This window comes from Lithobates pipiens, unplaced genomic scaffold (genome assembly GCF_037356315.1).
Source record: "Lithobates pipiens isolate NorthernLeopardFrog02 unplaced genomic scaffold, aLitPip1_a1.2 Scaffold_3, whole genome shotgun sequence".
In the NCBI taxonomy this organism is placed as follows: Eukaryota; Metazoa; Chordata; class Amphibia; order Anura; family Ranidae; genus Lithobates; species Lithobates pipiens.
The window spans coordinates 248036185-248056710 of record NW_027507790.1 but is presented as its reverse complement, the minus strand read 5'-3'; the positions used below and the strand labels follow the sequence as shown (position 1 = coordinate 248056710).

The window sequence follows — 20526 nt, the reverse complement described above, 5'->3', positions numbered from 1 at the left end:
ATGCCTAGTATTTTCCGAGTGATGGGCATAACAACCCAATGGCTAAGAGAGGAGCTGTGTTGGTCCATGAATATAAGAGAAAGCATATTGTTTCCACCTTCATGTTTGGTGGTGGGAATGGTCTTCTTGGGGTCATAGGCATTCCTTCTCCTCAAAACATGTTGAGTTGATGCCAAAGAGCTTGATTTTGGTCTCAGCCAACTACAACACTTTGACCCAGTTCTCCTCTGAATCATTCAGATGTTCATTAGCAAACTTCAGATGGGCCTGTACATGTGCTTTCTTGAGCAGAGGGACCTTGCGGCACTGCAGGAATTCAGTCCTTCATGGTACGTGTTACAAATCGTTTTCTTGGCGACTATGGTCCCAGGTGCCTTGATATCATGGACAAGATTCTCCCATATAGTTCTGGGCTGATTTCTCACCGTCCTCACGATCATTGAAACTCCACAGAGGTGAGATCTTGGATGGAGCCCCAGACCGAGGGAGAGATGCAGTTATTTTGCGTTTCTTCCATTTGCGAATAATCACACCAACTGTTCTCATCCTCTCAACAAGCTGCTTGGCGATGGCCTTGTAGCCCATTCCAGCCTTGTGTAGGTCTACAATCTGGTCCCTGACATCCTTGGAAAGCTCTTTGGTCTTGGCCGTGATGGAAAGATTGGAATCTGATCGATTAATTCTGAGGACAGGTGTCTTTCATACAGGTAACAAGCTGAGATTAGGAGCAGTCCCTTTGAGAGTGCTCCTAATCTCAGCTTGTTACCTGTATAGAAGACACATGGGAGCCATAAATCTACCGGATTGGGGGGGGGGGGGGGGGGGGATCAAATAATGATCTCACTTATTATAATGCGAATCGATTTTGAACTTTTTGAAATGCTTTTTTTTGGATATCTTTGTTGGTATTCTGTCTCTCGCTGTTAAAATAAAACACCTACCTTAAACTTCTAGACTGATCATTTCGTTAGTGGGTAAACATAAAAAAAATAAAAATAAAATAAAAAAAAAAAGCAGCATGGGTATAGAAGGGGGGGAGGGGGCAGGTCACTGGACGTGGTGCAAACAAGCCCTTAAACCAAGCCTGCCCCCGTGTCCAATTCAGTGCAATGCAACAGGTTCTCTATTGCCCAACTACTCTACAATTACTTTGCTTCCACATGCAAAGTAACCAACTTGAGCTTAACCACTTGCTTACTGGGCACTTAAACACCCTTCCTGCCCAGACCAATTTTCAGCTTTTGGTGCTCTCACACTTTGAATGACAATTACTCAGTCATGCAACACTGTACCCAAATGAATTTTGTGTCCTTTTTTTCCCACAAATAGAGCTTTCTTTTGGTGGTATTTGATCACCTCTGGGGTTTTTATTTTTTGCGCTATAAATGAAAAAAAAAAAAAAAGACCGAAAATTTTGAAAAAAAAAACCGCATATTTCTTTGTTTCTGTGATAAAATTTTGCAAATTATAATTTTTTTTTCATAAATTTTGGCCACAATTTATACTGCTACATATCTTTGGTAAAAATAACCCAAATTAGTGGATATTATTTGGTCTTTGTGAAAGTTAGAGAGTCTACAAGCCGTGGCGCGAATCATAAAAAATTGATCACATCTGATGTACTGGTGGCCTATCTCATTTCTTGCGACCAGAACAAGCCAGGAAAGTACAAATACCGCCCAAATGACCCCTTTTTTGAAAGTAGACATTCCAAGGTATTTACTAAGATGCATGGTGAGGTTTTTGATGTTGTCATCTTTTTCCCACAATTCTTTGCAAAATGAAGATTTTTTTTTTCCCCTCACAAAATTTTCAATGTAATAGGTTATTTCTCTCACATGGCATGTGTATACCACAAATGACACCCCAAAATACGTTCTGCTACTCCTTCTGAGTATTACGATACCAAATGTGTGAGACTTTTACAAAGCCTGGCCACATACAGAGGCCCAATATTGAAATAGCACCATCAGGCGTTCTAGGAGCATAAATTACACATTTCATTTCTCAACCACCTATTACATTTTTGAAGGCCCTGGAGCACCAGGGCAATGGAAATGCCCACAAAGTGACCCCATTTTGGAAAGCTAACACCCCAACGTATAATCTATGAGGCATATTGAGTCGTTTGAATGGTTCATTTTTTTCCCCAGAAGTTTTGGGAAAATGTGGAGAAAAAAATGAAAACACTTTTTTTTTTTTTACGCAAAGTTGTCCATTTATAAAATATTTCCAACACATAGCATGTACATAGCAAAAATGACACCCCAAAATATGTTCTACTACTCCTCCTGAGTATAACGATACCAAATGTGTGAGACTTTTACACAGCCTGGCCACATACAGAGGCGCACTGGCAGATGGTGCTGGCTATTTGCTCTGGCAAATGGGGCTGGCAGATGGCACTGGCAGGTGGCACTGACGGATGGCACTGACGCTGACAGATTTTAGTCAAGGTAAAAATATGTCACTCACAGATCCTCTCCCTCCTCACGCTGTCTCTGTGTGAGGAGGGAGAGACACGGCAATGGGAGAACTCATATGTTTACATTTAAGATCATCTCCCATTGGCAGCTGCGATCGCGCTGTGAACGGCCGCTTTGATTGGCCGTTCACAGCGATCTATGTTTGCCTGTCTCCGGGAGACACGGCGAATACAAAACTTCCGCGATGCGGAAGTAAAAACAAGGACGTCCAGGGACGACCGCTCGAAGGAACCCGCCTGCTCTACGGCCGTCATTCGGCTATAGGGCGGGTGGGAGGTGGTTAAATAAAACCTACAAGCGGATTGTTACTATGCACAAGATTCTGTGTGCACTTATCTTACAGGATTTATATAGCTTATCACTTTACAAAATGAAGGTAGACATTGGTTACAATACAAGTCAACATAAGAGGAATCGGAGAGACCAGTTATAGTAAACCCCAAAGCCTCGTACACACGATGCGATTGTCATCCAACAGAGTGTCTGATTTTTGTCAAAAGGGTGTGTGCCAGGATCTTGTCTTGCATACGAGCAGTGCAAAATTGTCGTGCAACAAAGACGAACGTAGTGAGGTACTACGAGGAATTTCAGCTTTTGAACGGCACCCTTTGGGCCCCTTCTGCTACTTTCGTGTTTGGTGAGCATCGATTCCAAGAATGCACGTTTGTACTTTCGACTTGTGGGTGATGGACTTCTGTACTGACCATACGAAAATCTGACAACAGACCGTTGTCAACTGAAAATTTACTAGCTTGTCATCCAACATTTGGTCGGCCAAAAGTTAGACAACAATTGTCAAAAAGGAGCACACTAACGGTAAGATTTTAGGACAGCAGTCTTTCAGACAATCCCATCATGTGTATGAGGCTTTAGTCTTCAACAAGTTATTCAAACATTCTAGAACTCCATCATGCAAAAACACAATAAATTGTCTCAAGTATAAGTTAATGGAAACATGTCTTTATTAACGTTTAATATCCAAAAAAATAAAACTCTTATAATTCTCTTTACAGCAAATATATATCAGTGCTTTGGCCATAATAAGTTAAAGGCCCTGTATCATAAAATATATGTTTTTTTTTTTTTTTTGTTTAACCTTTACTCAAACTGAATTTATAATCCCTATGACTTCCCTACATATACATAACAAAAGTGTAGTAAAATTAGCAATACTAAAACTATATTAATAGTTTTTGATACTAACATTTGTAGTTAATATAAATGGTACACGCATCTAAGGTATAGATTATAACTCCTTGGCTTGTTAGTCGAGGTGTACAATGCAATATTAATATATAAAAATACATGCTTGGCGTTATGTTCGTGCGAACTTTGCTAAGACGGCAGCTAAAAGTTTTCAATACTGACGTAAACTATTCTACAAGCAATGAGCATCTGTTTTTAATTTTTTTTTTCTTTAATATATAATATAATATGCCATCAAGGCAATTTTTTTTATAACGAAAAATAAAAAAAAAACTAAGTTTGTAAACTTTTAATATATATTTACGAAATGTAACTTCAAGTGGAAATAAAAAATAAAGATTTATCTCTCAGTCAGTACACAGACTTGCAGTTTTCAGTTTTGTGTTCTTGTGGAAAAGAAAAGAAAAAAAAAATAATAAAGTTTTTTTGGAACTCTGAGAAAAGGTTTCAAAAATATTAGAAAAATTCCTTAGGTTTTTTTTTCCTGCATATTTTATGTGTTTTTAAAAACCAGACTGGAAGATTTAACTAAATAAATCCACAGGTTGAAGATTTGAAATGCAAAAATAAGAAAAAAAAAAAATATATATATAATTAAAACTATACCCCCCCGCCCCTCCCCTACCTGCACGAGATCTAAAGTACATGACGATACTTTAAATTACGAGTGTCATCGTACACCCTTCTCAAATTTTGGTAAAATGTAGACCAGCCTTTCCCTTGGTTAACTAAAATGTTCAAGTCATGGCTGGCTCAATTAAAAAAGTATTCACATTTACAATATAATTTTCCTAAAATAATATATTAATAACTTGATTAGACTAATAGGAATATAAATATTCCCAATTAGCCTGTTTGTGCATTGTAAAGCTTTGTTTTTCTTTAAATAAATGAAATTCAGAGTTTTCTAAAAAAAAAAAAAAAAAGCGCAGACTGACATATGGACAGTTCCAACCTGAAAATAGAATAGATTTTGTGGTAGTGTTTCATATTCTGAACAGTGATGTACAACAAAATCCACCCCCGTCTGCCAATACTGCAGGGTTGTTTTTTTTTTTTTAATGACCCCCCCTCCCAAAAACGGGTTTATATATAAACTGAAATTTCTATTTTTCTTGTTTTGGGCTTAAAAAAAAAAAAAAAAAAAAAAAGGTAGTGAAAAGGATTCTAGAAAACGGAAAAAAGGTGATTGAATTTCAACCTATGTAAACATAATTTTTCGTTTTCATGTTAACTACCTGTAAAAATTAAAATTCATCATACATTGTATATACCAACATCAGGAAGAATCTTTGCCAACTGACTGAAAATCAGCTAAAGTCAGAAAGGGCATGCAGAATCTTTTAACATTAGTTGGTAGCAGCAAAGTTTATTTATTTTTTTAATATAGCCAGACTGGCCTTTATATATGCTAAGATACATTAAGAGGAAGACTACTGTAGAGTGCTTGTTGGAAAAACAAAGAAAAAAAAAAAAAACACAACAAAAATAGTTTAAGAATGTATTTGTATGGCCTGGTTGACTGGCGTCTGGCAAACCGGGCAGAGTGGCATCTCTTTCTGGCAGATCTTGTTGGCGCACCCCATGCAGAAGAAGTTGTGGCCGCAAGGAACGAGGGCGGCTATGACCTCGTTGTCGAAGCAGATGACGCAGTCGTGTTTGCGCCTTGTCTCCGGAGGGGAACTGGAGGTGGAGCCGCCGCTGGAAGAGGAGTAGCTGTTGGAGAACGCAGGGATGTATATGGGAAGCCCTGCCTCATTTGTGCTTGAAAGGTCACTTCTAACGCTTCTGCCCACTGGGTACTCCAGACCTTCGAGGAAGGTAGGGGACATGCTGCCCCTGCGCTGAGATGTTGCCGTGACTTCATTTCCGTACCCGGAGAGTGTATTTCCCTGCTCAAAAGTCGCCCATATTGGCTCAGATGGAGATGGTATCGGATCAAAGGCAGAGGCGTCGGCTAGTTCTTCTGAGCCAACGGGGGGCATGGCTTCACCGAACCAAAAATTGCTTGCGCCAAAGGGACTGGTTGGGCTAAAGTCAGCCAGCCGGTTGCTTCCCAAAAAGGAATCAGTTGAGCCGCTTCCCAAGGAACTTGAGCTATCATTTCGGTAGTTGGAAATCATTTTGTTACGGCCTGAGGCGGATGGATGCGCATGTAACCAGGTTGCAGTTAAGCAGTTTCCTTCAAAGCTGACATCTGTACCGTTATAGTGAAAATCGTTCTCTTCGTTGACCTCGATGTAGTTGCCAGTGCGCATGGCTATGTGCATTTCAATCTCCTCCCGGGCTCGGTCGACATTTTCTGGCATCCCTGTGACTTCAAACACTGGTTCTTTGTCACGACTCGGAGTGACGATGTAGGTGTGGGTTTGCTGCTGTATACGTTTTATGGTAGCTCCCTTCGGCCCGACAACAAGGCCAACCACTCGGTAAGGTACTCTGACTTGTACCGTGGTTTGACCTGGAAGGTTGGGAGTGCACTGAACGCTAGCAGCTGTAGGGCCGTTTTTGTTGCGAGATGCTCGAATCATGGAGAAGTGTTCCGCGGCCGACAAGATTTCCCTTTTTGCCATCGCTACATCTTCTTTCCTTCCAGTAACAACAAACACTGGTTCTTCGCCACGGACTGGGGTCTTTATGTAGGTGTTAGTCTTCGCCCTCAGCGCCTTGATCTTACAACCTAGATGAATACAAAAAAAAAAAAAAAAAAAGAAAAAAAGGTTAACAAAAAAAAAAAAAAATGAAATATGAATACAGATACACTACAAGGAGGAGAAAAACCAAACAAAAACATTCATACAACATGCAAGTAGAGAACGCAGGCCACCACTGCTGACCTTGGACAAACGCTAGTATCTAGCAGTCCGACTTCATTATAACCATTCACTCACCTACAGCAAGAACAGACAATTTCTGGCTGGCATACATGATCCTGCTTAGTGAAACAAAGTATTGAAGCTGTTGGAATGGCATGATAGCTAGGCCAGGGCTTTACAGATTGCAGGTGCCAGGTCAACTAGAAATTGCGTCCTGGCACGTGGGCTTTTGTCAGCCCATTCACCATTGCAGGGATGCACAATTTGTATCGTCGGATGCCCGGGACATGCAGCTCCAGGCAGGTATTTTTTTTTTTTGTACAATTAGCCCTGCTGTGGGCAAGCAGCAGGGCTCACCTGTCAGGTGGAAGCATTCGGGCAGCTCTGCTGTTGCCCGATTGCTTCCACACACATGGGTAAAATAACCCCCCCCCCCCCGCTACATATCCCAGGCTCTGTCTGTCCACCTTTGGACCCAGCACCAGCATAGCGGGTGTCACAGGGTAGAGGGGAGGGGGAAAGCGGACACACATCAACTCTGCTTCCTATCTTGTTGCTGATCCATAAGCGATGTGTACGACATCACTTTCGAGTCCTCGTTGCCAATGAATTACATTCTTCTCTGGGGAAACGGTAAACAAGGACCCAAAAGCGATTTCATACATTGCATGTGGGCAGGAAGAAGATGGGAAGGAGAGCGGATGCCTGTTCATGTGCCTTCCTCCCCTCTATCTGATGGTGCCCGCTATGCTGGTCCTGGGATCTTTTAGACCCTGCATGTCTCATTACAGAGGGCCTGTTTTTTTAGGACAAAGTTACTTTGGTCTCATCTGACCAAAGCACCTTCTTCTACACGTTTGCCGTGTCCACCACATGTCCTCCTGCAAACGAGAGAATTACGGCTTTCATTCAACAATGGCTTTCTTCTTGCCATTCTTTCATAAAGCCCAGATTTGTGGAGAGCACGACTAATAGTTGTCCTGTTTCTCCACCTGAGCTGTGGATCTCTGCAGCTCCTCCAGAGTTCCCATGGGCCTCTTGGCTGCTTCTCTCATTATTGCTCTCCTTGCCCGGCCAGTCAGTTTAGGTGGACAGCTACATCTTGGTAGGTTTGCAGTTGTGCCATACTCTTTCCATTTTCAGATTATGGATTGAACCGTGCTCTGTGAGATGTTCAAAGCTTGGGATTTTTTTTTTAACCCAACCCCGTTTTAAAAGGGTTTAACCCATCTATACCAGACCCTCTTTTGGAGGTCAGCATAGCACACTGTCATTCGTTAAAAAAAATAAAAATAAAAACCCAAGCACGGTAAATATCAAATATCAGCTGCCTTCAGCCAGGTCACATGGCTCGCGCCCGCTTTCCAGATCCGATACATTGCTTTTGAGGCAGGCTGTGATCTCCCTCTGATGTCAGCTGGGGAGATCACATGGAGGCTCATCTCCTCCGTAGAAGCTCTGTCTCGTAGCTGTAAAGCACCTGCAAGTCACGTGACCGGCCTGAAGACAGCGGAAATTAGGTATTTACAGAACTCGTTTTTTAAAACAAAAAATGAGAGACTGGCAGTGACAATTTTGCTAGTTTATTTTACGGAGAATGACAGGCACGAGGGGGGGAGAAGAGAGGAGCAGGGCAGCCTGTCACAGAGGGAGGCACTTTGACCACAGTAAGCAGGGCGGAGCAGCCCTCGTTATTGTGGTCTGTTTATCGTGGGCATACAGGAAGTGGTAGGCTTAGTTTTTTTTTTTTTTTAAACAGTTTAGAGGGGGCAGATAAAGCACAAGTGCTGTGTAATCTGCTTTAAGGGACCAGAATCTACAAAAAAAATTTGGGGGCTAAGAAATGTTTTAAACTTATCCACAACTTTATCCCTCCTGACCTGTCTGGTGTGTTCCTTGGGCTTGCAGTTTGTTCACCAAGGTTTTCTAACAAACCTCTAAGGGCTTCACAGAACAGCTGTATTGATACAGAGATTAAATTACATACAGATGGACTCCATTTAATAATTAGGTGACTTCTGAAGGCAATTGGTTCCACTAGATTTTAGTTAAGGTTATCAGCAGAGTAAATGGGGCTGAATACAAATGCACCCCACACTTTTCAGATATTTGTTTGTAAAAAAAATGTTGAAAACCATTTGTCGTTTTCCTTCCACTTCACAATTATGTGCCACTTTGTGTTGGTCTATCACATAAAATCCCAATAAAATACATTCACGTTTTTTGGTTGTAACACGACAAAATGTGGAAAATTTTAAAGGCACTGTATCTTCTTCCACCCGCACAGTATAAATCTATACACGTACGGTCAGCTTTATGGTCACAGAAATGAGCGACAATTGTGTCACATGCCTCCAACTCCGGAGATAAGAGGACATATTCATGATTAGTCATTAAACCTGCTAATATTTATGACAAGGCAAACACAGTGACATCACACAGAAGTGAAAAGTTCAATAGATTAGTGATCTGGATTGCTAGAATCGCCTAGGAAGGAAGGTCTCTGTTCTGCTTAGGACAGGATCAAATCCCCCCCCCCCCCCCCATAGTTCCTAGCGGGGTCTGTCCACACCTGAATGTAGTGGAGCTTGATCCTGGGTTGACAGATATGCGATGTGGGAAGCAGCACGATCCCAGTGCAGGTTCCCGCATCGCAGTTCCGCATATTTGGGTGGTAAGCTGCCTGGCACTACAAGTCCCAGGAATTGTGCATCCCTGTCTCTGGTGCCAACAGCGAATGGGCTGACAAAAGCCCAGGCGCCAGAGTGTAGTTTCTGTTCACCATGGCAACCTGGTGCCTGGGATTTGTCGAGCCCTGGGCTAGAAGAACAAAGGATGCCTAGGTATGGTCATGGTTTGGAAGTACTCTGCTGCTACTAAATCAGGAACTATATGCTAAAAAAGGTACGCGTTTAATGACGCATCACATCCATTCACACATACAAATGCTAAGTGCACAATGTTAAACGGTGCTGGACCCATTGCTCTTGCATTGACATCAATTCAAAAATCCCCCCCGTTGAAATTGTCATCATAGACGTTTATAAACATTTACACAAAAAGAAAAAACAGCCATTTAGCCACTTCCATACCGGACCATAGTAAAAACGACGGCTCCTGGTGGACGTCATATGACATCCTCGGCTTCCCAACATTGTGGAGAGCGCCTGCTCGCCGCATTACTGGGGACCCGATGAGCGTGCCCAGCTGTCACGATTGCTCATCAGAGCAGGAAGTGTGTGTGTGTGTGTGTGTGTATATATATATATATATATATATAAACACACAGACCCACGTGCTGTCAGGGGAGAGGTGAACTGATCGTATATTCCTTGTATATAGGAACACCGATCAGTCTCCCCCCCTCCCCCCAGTTAGAATCACTCCCTAGGACACATTTAACCCCTTCCCTACCAGTTACATTTATACAGTAAATCAGTCCATTTTTATAGCACTGATCGCTTTATAAGTGTCAATGGTCCCAAAAGTGTGTCAAGTGTCCGATCTGCCCACCGCAATGTTAGTCACGAAAAAAAAAAAAAAAAAAAAAAACCCCACCCTTGCCACCATTAGTAGTAAATAATAAAAATGACAAATCTACCCCCTATATTGTAGGCGCTATAACAAACCAGAACACTTATTGCAAATTTTTTTTAACCAAAAATATGTAGAATACATATCGGCCTAAACTGGGGATTTTTTTTTTTTTTATTGGGATATTATAGCAAAAATAGTGTTTTTTTCAAAATTGTTGCTCTTTTTTTGTTAATAGCGCAAAAAATAAAAACCGCAGAGGTGATCAAATACCACCAAAAGAAATATCTATTTGTGCAAATGTCAAAGTGTGACAGCGCTGAAAGCTGAAAATTGGCCTGGGCAGGAAAGGGGGGGGGGGGGTGAAAATGCCCAGTATTGAAGTGGGCCAAATACAAAAAGGCATGCAGGGTGTGAGGAAGCATTTGGGTGACAGGCCCAGGATGCAATTTCTAATCACCATGGCGACCCGGCCCCCTGGGATTTCTTGAGCCCTGACGAACAGCTGATCATTGTAAGCACTCCCGCTAGCGTTCAGTGGTTTGCTGCATCTAGGAATTTTGGGGGGGGGGGGGGGGGGGAGAGATCTGAATGTTTCTGATGCGTGTCTGAACAGCCAACTGATCAATTCAAGCAGATAGCTGACAGTCAGCTTGTCGGAGGAGGGGAGGAGAGCCCCCCTGCTGATGACATACAACATACACTGGTGCCAACAAAAGGGTTAAAGACCGAGTCTGCATTTTAGACCACGTTATGCGTTACACCCATATTTAGGGTGTAACAAAGCACGGCCTGATACACCATCCCCAAAAACCAAACCGTCCGAATACCTGATGGCTTTGCTGCAAAAATTATTAAAAACGCACAATCATAAATCAATGCTGTGGCACTTATTACTTTTTGTACACAGTGGACCAATCCTTTCCATTCTTCATCTACCCCTGTAAAGGGTGCAGACAGAAAAGCCAATCTTTAAAAAAAAAAAATAAAGTGTACTTTAACCTTCTCAAACAATAAAAAGGGTATTATGTGACAGCCAGATTTTGTGGTTGATTTTTGGGTGGTTTGAGACGTGACACTTCTGTATTTTTCCTACTTCTAATATAACAAAACAGCCCCATCACTGACAATCTCACAGCACCGGCACACCCTCCAGTTCCTGAGAACAGTAAATGCTGCCTCAGTGTTATGATGTCTCGGTGAGGTATAATTTTACGCCACCCGGGGGAATCCCACCAAAATAATGACGGCATGTACAAATTCCATGCAAATATCACCCCCCCCCCCCCCCCGGGGGGAAATTAGCTCAGGAGAACGTAAAAAAATAAAAAACACACACACACACACACACACACTAAAATCACTTTTTTTTTTAAATTTAAAAAACAATTTGAATATTTTTTTCACTTTACATACCATCATCAGTATCCATGCTCACCACCACACCAGGTATATGATGTGCTGTACTGGTGACCGTATATATATATAAAAAAAAAAATCCTCAGACTGTCTACTTTTAACACACACACACACACACACCCCAGTTTGTGGACTCACACACAGACCAATTATACACCAAAGAAATGTATCAGTATTTAGGAGGTGCACCAACATTTTCAGCCGCCGAAACCTATTGGCTGAAAATAGTTTTTTGCATTCAGCCAAAAGAAAAAGAAGGTGCCGATAATGGCACTGAAAAGGGGTGGTCCGCCCTGGGTGTCAAGCACATTGCAGGGGGTGTCATCCTGGTGCACCCCAGTCAGAGTCCTCCTCCTCATGTGTCATGCAGAGCAGCGATGCAATAATTAAAAACCACAGAGGTGATCAAGTGCCACCAAAAGAAATCTCTATTTGTGGGAAAAAGGACAATTTTATTTGGGTACAATGTTGCACGACCGCGCAATTGTCAGCTAAAGTAACAGTGCTGTATTGCCAAAAATAAATAAATAAAAATAAAACCCGTATATACTTGCTGTGAAGTTGCGTGCATTTTGTAACCCGATTTCAAAATTTGACCAACCAAGCTTTTCATTTCACCTTAGCTTGCTACAGAAAAAGAATATGGCCAGGAATCTTATTGTGATCATGCACGTTTATTTTTCAATTACAATTCCCACTTGATTCTCCCATCATTGATTAGAAAATTGCTAGGTTTTTCCAAAAATTTCCAACATGTCCGATTAAAATTCAATAGCTGCACAAAAATCTGCATTTTGCACCATTAGTGGGCAACAGCTAACGAAAACGCTTAGAAAAATAAATACATTTTTGAAAGCTGCACTTACCATAGAAAATCCTGCAGCTCCCCCCCATTTGTCTTATTTTCACCTAGTGGATACCTGTGGGTTTTGGAGCAGCCCATTACTTGGTCTTATGCTGAAAAGCTGCCCTTTAACATCAAAAGGTCCAAACTGCACCAGAACCAGCGCCACCCTCCAACCCAACCTGCCTATTCACCAGCGCCACCCTCCAACCCAACCTGCCTATTCACCAGCGCCACCCTCCAACCCAACCTGCCTATTCACCAGCGCCACCCTCCAACCCAACCTGCCTATTCACCAGCGCCACCCTCCAACCCAACCTGCCTATTCACCAGCGCCACCCTCCAACCTGCCTATTCACCAGCGCCACCCTCCAACCTGCCTATTCACCAGCGCCACCATCCAACCCAACCTGCCTATTCACCAGCGCCGCCATCCAACCCAACCTGCCACTTCACTAGCGCCACCCTCCAACCCAACCTGCCACTTCACTAGCGCCACCCTCCAACCCAACCCACCTATTCACCAGCGCCACCCTCCAAACCTTCTCACACATGACAGACCTTGCATTAAATTGCTTTTCAAAGGGTGGTTGACAGGCAGCTGGCATGTGACTCTTCCCTTCCTCCCTGCCTGTTTTAACCCTAAAAAGGTGAACCACCGCGCAGTTGTAGCAGGGTTCCATTCAACCACCTCAGTACCAGACACTTTCACTCCCTTCCTGCCCAGGCCAATTCTCAGCACTATCACACTTCGAATGACGACAATTGTGTGGTCATGCAACACTGGACACATCAGAAATTTTAACATATGGAGACAGCTAGAGCTTTCTTTTGGTGGTATTTAATCACCATTGGGGTGTTTTGTACAACATTTTTGATAGAATTTTTTTGCATATCATTTCTTTTATTAAATCTTGCAAAGAAATAATCTTTTACACATTTAGACCAAAGTGTATTCGGCTACATTTCTTTGATGAAAATAACCCAAATCAGTGTATATTATTTAGTCTGTAGGAAAGTACAGAAGTATTCACAGCCTTTGCTCAATACTTTGTTGAAGCATCTTTGGCACCAATTACAGCCTCAAGTCTTTTTGAGTATGATGCTACAAGCTCGGCACACCTATTTTTGGGCAGTTTCTCCCATTCTTCTCTGCAGAACCTCTCAAGCGCCATCAGGTTGGATGGGGAGCGTCGGTGCACAGCAATTGTTAAATCTCTCAGGGAGATGTTGAAGTCTGGGTCACTTAAGGACATTCAGAGTTATCCCGTAGCTACTCCTTTGTTATCTTGGCTGTGTGGTTAGTTGTCCTGAAGATGAATCCTCTGCCCCAGAGCAGGTTTTCATCAAGGACTGTACATTGCTGCATTCATCTTTCCCCCCTGATCCTGACTAGTCTCCCAGTTCCTGTCACTTAAAAACATCCCCACAGGATGATGCTGCCACCACCGGGCTTCACTGTAGGGATGGTGTTGGCCGGGTGATGAGCGGTACCTGGTTTCCTCCAGACACGACGCTTGCCATTCAGGCCAAAGAGTTCAATCTTTATTTCATCAGACCAGAGAATTTAGTTTCCCATGGTCTGAGAGTCCTTCAGGTGTATTTTGGCAAATACCAGGCAGGCCGTCATGTGCTTTTTACGGAGGAGTGGCTTCTGCCTGGCAACGCTACCATACAGGCCTGATTGGTGGAGAGCTGCAGAGATGGTTGTTCTTCTGGAGGGTTCTCCTCTCTCCACAGAGAAACACTGGAGCTCTGTCACTGTGACCACCAGGTTTTTGGTCACCTCCCTGACTAAGGTCCTTCTCCTCCAAACATTCAGTTTGGCTGGGCAGCCGCTCTAGGAAGAGTCCTGGTGATTCCAAACTTCATCCAATTACAGATGATGGGGACTCTCCCATCCTCTGGAATGCTCTACCCCAATCTGTCAGATTTTCTCCTACTCCATCCACTTTCAGACGATCCCTGAAAACTCATCTCTTCAAAGAAGCCCATCTGGCCCCCACCTAACAACTGTACAATTATCTTCTCAAATCAGCACATCACCCAGTTATTACCTCTTATATCTCTTGACCTTCCCTCTTAGATTGTAAGCTCGAAGGAGCAGGGCCCTCCGATTCCTACTGTATTGTATTTGGACTGTCTACACTCAAGTTGTAAAGCGCTACGTAAACAATTAATAATAACGATGGAGGCCACTGTGCTCATTGGGACCTTCAATGCTGCAGACATTTTTCTGTACCCTTCCCCAGATCTGTGCCTCCACACAACGCTGTCTCAGAGGACTACAGACAATTCCTTGGACTTCATGGCTTGGTTTGTGCTCTGACACGCACTGTTAGACTTAATATAGACAGGTGGGTGCCTTTCCAAATCATGTCCAACCACCCAAATGTACCACTGGTGGAGGCCAATGAAGTTGTAGAAATATCTCAAGGATGATCAGTGGAAATAGGATACACCTGAGCTCAAATTTTGAGGTCACGGTGAAGGCTGTGAATACTTATATACAGGGGATTTTTTATTTTTAATACATTTGTAAAGATTTTAAAACAAACTTTTCATGTTGTCACTGTGGGGTATTGTTTGTATCATTTTTATATGTTTTTTTGGTGGACTGTTGATATTATATGTGTATTGTTACACCCATATACTTTTGGGTGTACGTTATATAATTTTTTTCACATGTTATATATATATATATATATATATATATATATATAATTTCTGGAGGCCCTGGGAGCACCAGGACAATAGAAAACACCCCATAAAATTACCCCATTTTGGAAAAGCAAACACTTCGATGGCCACATTGCACATTTGGAGCACACTCTGGCTCTTTGCGGTGGAGATCGGGAGACACTGTTGTGGCATCGGCGATTGGGGGCCACCGTGGCTCGTGGCAGAGGCGATCAGGATACATGGTGGCTCGCAGCATTGGGGGACACTATAGCTGCTTGAATCAGCAGTCAGGGGCCATTGTGGCAGCTGCGACAGCTATCAGGAGGACACTGTTGTGGCAGTCAAGGGGGACACTGTTGCAGAGGTACTGGCGATCAGGAGACACCATTGTGGTGATCAAGGGGGGGGGGGCACTGGCAGAAGCGAATAGAGAACGCTGTGGCTCGCGGCTTTGGCGATCAGGGGACGCTGTTGTGGTGACCAAGGGGGACACTGTGGCTCGTGGAGTTGGCGATCGGGGGACACTGTTGTGGTGATCAGGGGGACACTGGCGTTGGTGACCAGGGGGACACTGTGGCTCGCAGCGTTGGCGACCAGAGGGCCACTGTTGTGGTGATCAATGAGGACACTAGCGGAGGCGATCGGAGGACACTGTGGCTCACAGCATTGGCGATCAAGGGGGACACTGTGGCGGTGATCAAGGGGGACACTGTGGCTCATGGCATTGACAATTGGGGGCCATGGTTGTGGCGATCAAGTGGGACACAGTGGCTTGCAGTGTCGGCCATCAGGGGCCACTGTTGTGGCGATCATGTGGGACACTGGGGCTTGTGGCGTTGGCGATCGGTGGACACTGTTGTGGTGCTCAAGTGGAACAGTGGCGGAGGCGATCGGAGGACACTGTGGCTCGCAGGGTTGGTGATCAGGGGACCACTGTTGCTCGCGGCGTCGGCTATTGGGGGCCACGGTTGTGGCGATCACGTGGGACACTGGGGCTCGTGGCGGAGATGATGGGGGGGGGCGGACACTTGTCTGGTGACATTATACTATGGCGGTGATCAGAGATGACTGGCAGCTCCCATACAGGGATATTGGGTAGAAGGGGATCGGAGGGACACAGCTGATCTCTTCATTCATCTGCTCCCCAAATCCTCTCCAGATGCCCCTCCGCCCCTCACTGCCCCCTAGAGGTGAAGATGGAGAGGGTGATTATCTCCCCCCGGCTCCTCTATGGCGCCCCCTCCCGGTAGGGCTCATTCCTCCCCCGTACACTCACCCTGCCGGCCCACGATCTCGGCCACATGCTCGGAGCTCGGTACCGGGACCAGCTCGTTGGTGTTGACGCTCTTCCGGCGCACGGCTGGCGGTACCCCGTCCTCTCCCGGCCTGTCGTCGTCGTCCTCCTCCTCAGAGCCGAGTGCCGCCAGCCTCACCCGGATCTCCTCCAGCTCGGGGCTCCAGGAGGCCGCGCTCACCCCTCCGCTCGGCATGGCGATGTCAGAGCGGCTCCTCCAGATCACCTCATCGATGTGCCCGCCCGCACCGGCCTCTCCCCAGGCACAGCACAGGCCGCCCGCTCCACTTTTCTCTTCCTTCACACTCCCTCTATTTTTCTTCTTTGTTTCCCGACCCGGCAGGACACGCCCCTAGTCCCCGCCCACTTACGGACCGAGCCGGCGGCCTATTGGCCGCGTCGCGCGCAGAGGGGAGAAAAAAAATCGTTTCCAAGCTGTGATTGGCCGCTCCAGGGTGTCAATCACACGAGGGGCGTGGCCGTCTGTGAAAAGCAGGGAGGTGAAAGAAAAAGGAAGCGTGTGATTGAAGGGGCGGGGCTGGGACGGGCTGACGTCACGGCTGCGGAGTTGAGCCAGGTCACCGGCTGAGCTGGTGCTGCAGGGCGTCTTAGAGGGTCACGTGACCAGACACGGCGACCCATCATGGCGGCCTCCTATTGTGTAAAATAAGAACCAACATGGCCTTGTGAAAATACAAAGAATAAAGATTCATTCGATAAAAAAATCCTGGTCTGCCATAACATTCCTTCACCAATGACAGGCAGAGCATACCAATGGAGGGAAATACCACAAACCACAGAGCTCATTCACACACCAGCCTGTGGATGCATTATATACCATATACTGGCGCACACTATAGAAAAGCCATGCATTTTGTTGTTACAACACCTCGCACTTTGCTTGAACTATTTGAACTTTATTGAAACCTCACAAAAATGACAATTCGTCCGCAGTGCAGTGCGACATAGTGTCGTTACCTCATCCCTTTAAAACCAAACACATAATAATTACATAAGTTCTGTGGCTGATTAAGGCGGTAATTAACCAGTTCCTAACTGGCTGTCACAGTTATACTGCACCAGAATGGCTCCCCTGGGCGAACCGTCATAGCTGTACGTCGGTCCTGTAGGAGGCGCGCGTCTGCGGCGTGCTCCCGAAGCCAATGCGAGTGGTCGGCAGGCGCGATCACCGCCAGGCACCTGCAATCGCTTGTGACAGAGTGAGAACGGGATCTGTGTGTGTAAACACACAGATCCCGTTTCTCTCAGGGTAGAGGAGAGAGATCGTGTGTTCCTACTATGTAGGAACACAGATCTCTCTCCTCCCCTAGTCAGTTCCCTCCCCCGTACAGTTTGAACATATTTCACCCCTTGATCACCCCCTAGTGTTAACCCCTTCCCTGCCAGTGACATTTACACTGTAATCAGTGCATTTTTGTAGCTCCCAACTGTCCCTGATTTTGAGGGACTGTCCCTGATTTGGAGCAATGTCCCTCTTTCCCCCTCATTCATGCCTCATTTTGGTCTGATCCATTTGGTTGTATATAAAATGCACTTTTTATCTTTCAAAAAGTGTTTCCCAGTGCTAAACCTTTCATTAAATTTTCGAAATTGCTGCATTTGTACATTTTAAAAGCCAGTATAAAAGAATAATAATGGTAAAAAAAAAGTCCTTGCGGATTTAATTAACCTTTTTTTTTGGTTATTATTATTATTTTACATGATTTATATAGCGCCAACAGTTTACGCAGCGCTTTATAATGTATAAGGGGGGACAACACAATTACAGCACAATACAAAAGGTACAGGTGGGCCCTGCTCGTAGAACTTACATTCTAAAGGGAGGGGGTGGTGTAACAAAAGGTAATTCTCCTTTAAGGGGGTGTGACAGGGTGCATGTCCTATGCCTACATACATTTGTTTGAAGGTGTCCCTCATTCCCATCTCAAAATGTTGGGAGGTATGTAGCACTAATCGCTGTATAATTGTCAATGGTCCCAAAAATGTGTCAAAAGTGTCTGATCTGTCCACCGCCATATCACAGTCTCGATAAAAATCGCAGATCGCCGCCATTACTAGTAAAAAAAAAAAAGAATAATAATACAAATGCCATAAATCTATCCCCTATTTTGTAGACGCTATACCTTTGCTCAAACCAATCAATATACGCTTATTGCGATTTTTTTTTAAGCAAAAATATATAGAAAAATACATATTGGCCTAAACTGATGAAAAAATGTGGGGTATTTATTATAGCAAAAAGTAAAATATATTGGTGTTTATTTACTAAAGACAAATCCACTTTGCCCTACAAGTGCACTTGGAAGTGCAGTCGCTTTAGATCTGAGGGGAAGATCTGACATGAGGGGAAGCTCTGCTGATTTTATCATCCAATCATGTGCAAGTAAAAAGGCTGTTTTTTATTTGCCTTGCATGTCTCCCTCGGATCTACAGCAACTGCACTTACAAGTGTGCTTGCAGTGCAAAGTGGAGTTGCCTTTAGTAAATAAATCCCATTGAGTTTTTTTTCAAAATTGTCACTCTTCTTTTGTTTATAGCGCAAAAAATAAAAACCGCAGAGGTAATCAAATACCACCAAAAGAAAGCTCTATTTGTGGGAAAAAAAGGACGTCAATTTTGTTTGGGTACAGTGTCGTACGACCGCAGAATTGTCAGTTAAAGCAACGCAGTGCCGTATCGCAAAAAATGGCCTGGTCATTGAGCAACCAAATCTTCCGGGGCTGAAGTGGTGCCTTATCTGCATTAAATTCAGCTCCAAACCTTTGTAATTCATATGTGCTCAGGTTTAACCACTTAGACCAGCCGCTGCAGTTGTACTGTGGCAGGTTGGCTCTCCTGGGTGAATTGCCATCATGGTACGGCGACCGCTTTAAGGCCACTATGGGGCGTGCATGCCCGCGGCGTGGCGCTGATTGCGTGTGGTCGGCAGCCGCAAGAGAGAGAGACAGTCTCCTGACAGGTTCTGTCAGGAGAGAGGAAACAGATCGTCTGTTCCTAGTGATCAGGAACAGCGATCTCTCTCCTCCTCTACGCAGTCCGATTCCCCCACTGTTAGAAACACCTCCCTAGGGAACATTTAATCCCTTGATTGCCCCTTAGTATTAACCCCTTCCCTGACAGTAACATTTATACAGTAATCAGTGGCTATTTTTAGCTCTGATCGCTGTATAAATGTCACTGGTCCCAAAAAAGTGTCTGATCTGTCCGCCGCAATGTTGCAGCCTCGCTAGAAATCACTGATCACTGTCCTTACTAGATCAGATTCACTATCTTCACACTACAGTGCCTCCCCGCCAATCAGGAGGCAGGTCAGTGAAACCTGTTTCCCGACTGGCCAAAGCTCCAGGCAAACCTATTGGATGCCTAGTGGCGCTTTGCCAAGCGGAGGAAAAGAGGAGGAAGCGTGATAGGAACGGGCATCTCCACCGTTGCTGCTGCCCGAGTATGGAGAAGAGGAGGAGAGAGGATGGAGACACAGAGGATGTGAGTCTTTAGGTAAGTGCCGGACCTCCCGTGGGGGTGGGGGGGTCTAGAGCTGCGAGCCCCAAGGGGGGTGTGCAAGTGCCAGCAGCTGCAAGCCCTGAATGGGTGGGGTTGTGTGTTTATTGCCAGGGTAAGTGGCTGCATTTGATGGGCACAAGTGTCTGCATATGATGGGCACAAGTGGCTGCATTTGGTGGGCACAAATGGCTGCATATGATGGGCACGAGTGGCTGCATTTCATGGGCACAAGTGGCTGCATATGATGGGCACAAGTACTTGGACAGCCTCGGAAATAGGCAGGTCTTCAGGGGCCCAGTCTTTTGCTCTGGTCTAATCTGGTATACAGGAAGCCTAGATAATCATATACAGACAATGTAAGTTTAAGATTGCCATCGATCAGCCAGTTTATGCTTCCCAGGCTCTCTATATTGCGTAACAACATTCGATCTTTGGATTGTAGGTCCTGAACCCTCACTCTAAGATCAAAGTTATTCTTGTTCCTGTGTTCTCTGGTGGTGGATGCTTCCTTGGCTTTTTCTTAGGCCATCTTCAGATTCTTCCGAAGCTTGTTGGCCCCAGTAGGAGGCCTGAGTGGTATGATCTAACGATGTTCCAAACAAGGGCGGATCCAGAGTCAAGTCTCGGGAGGGGCACTGCCAGAAACGAAGGTGTTGCTTACAGAACTCGAACGTATCGTACAGTCCTAAACTTGTTTAAAACAGTGATACTTTTATCATTCCA

General features: G+C 44.7%; 1 protein-coding gene across 1 annotated transcript; it reads right to left on the bottom strand.

The window, feature by feature from the left end:
- Positions 1-3426: 3426 nt before the first annotated feature.
- MEX3C (mex-3 RNA binding family member C) lies at positions 3427-16627 on the bottom strand. The gene is made up of 2 exons (XM_077462999.1): positions 16264-16627; positions 3427-6372 (listed from the first exon to the last, which is right to left on the bottom strand). The coding sequence occupies exons 1-2, from the start codon at positions 16475-16477 to the stop codon at positions 5186-5188; spliced, it is 1401 nt and encodes a 466-aa protein (XP_077319125.1). The 5' UTR covers positions 16478-16627; the 3' UTR covers positions 3427-5185.
- Between the last annotated feature and the right edge of the window lie 3899 nt (positions 16628-20526).

What these genes read in the sequence shown, in the direction of transcription:
- MEX3C (XM_077462999.1), bottom strand. Translation starts at nt 16,477, where the DNA reads ATGCCGAGCGGAGGGGTGAGCGCGGCCTCCTGGAGCCCCGAGCTGGAG. An exon ending in CGAGATCGTGGGCCGGCAGG is followed by an intron (nt 6,373 to 16,263) that starts GTGAGTGTACGG and finishes GTATTCATCTAG; the next exon opens with GTTGTAAGATCAAGGCGCTG.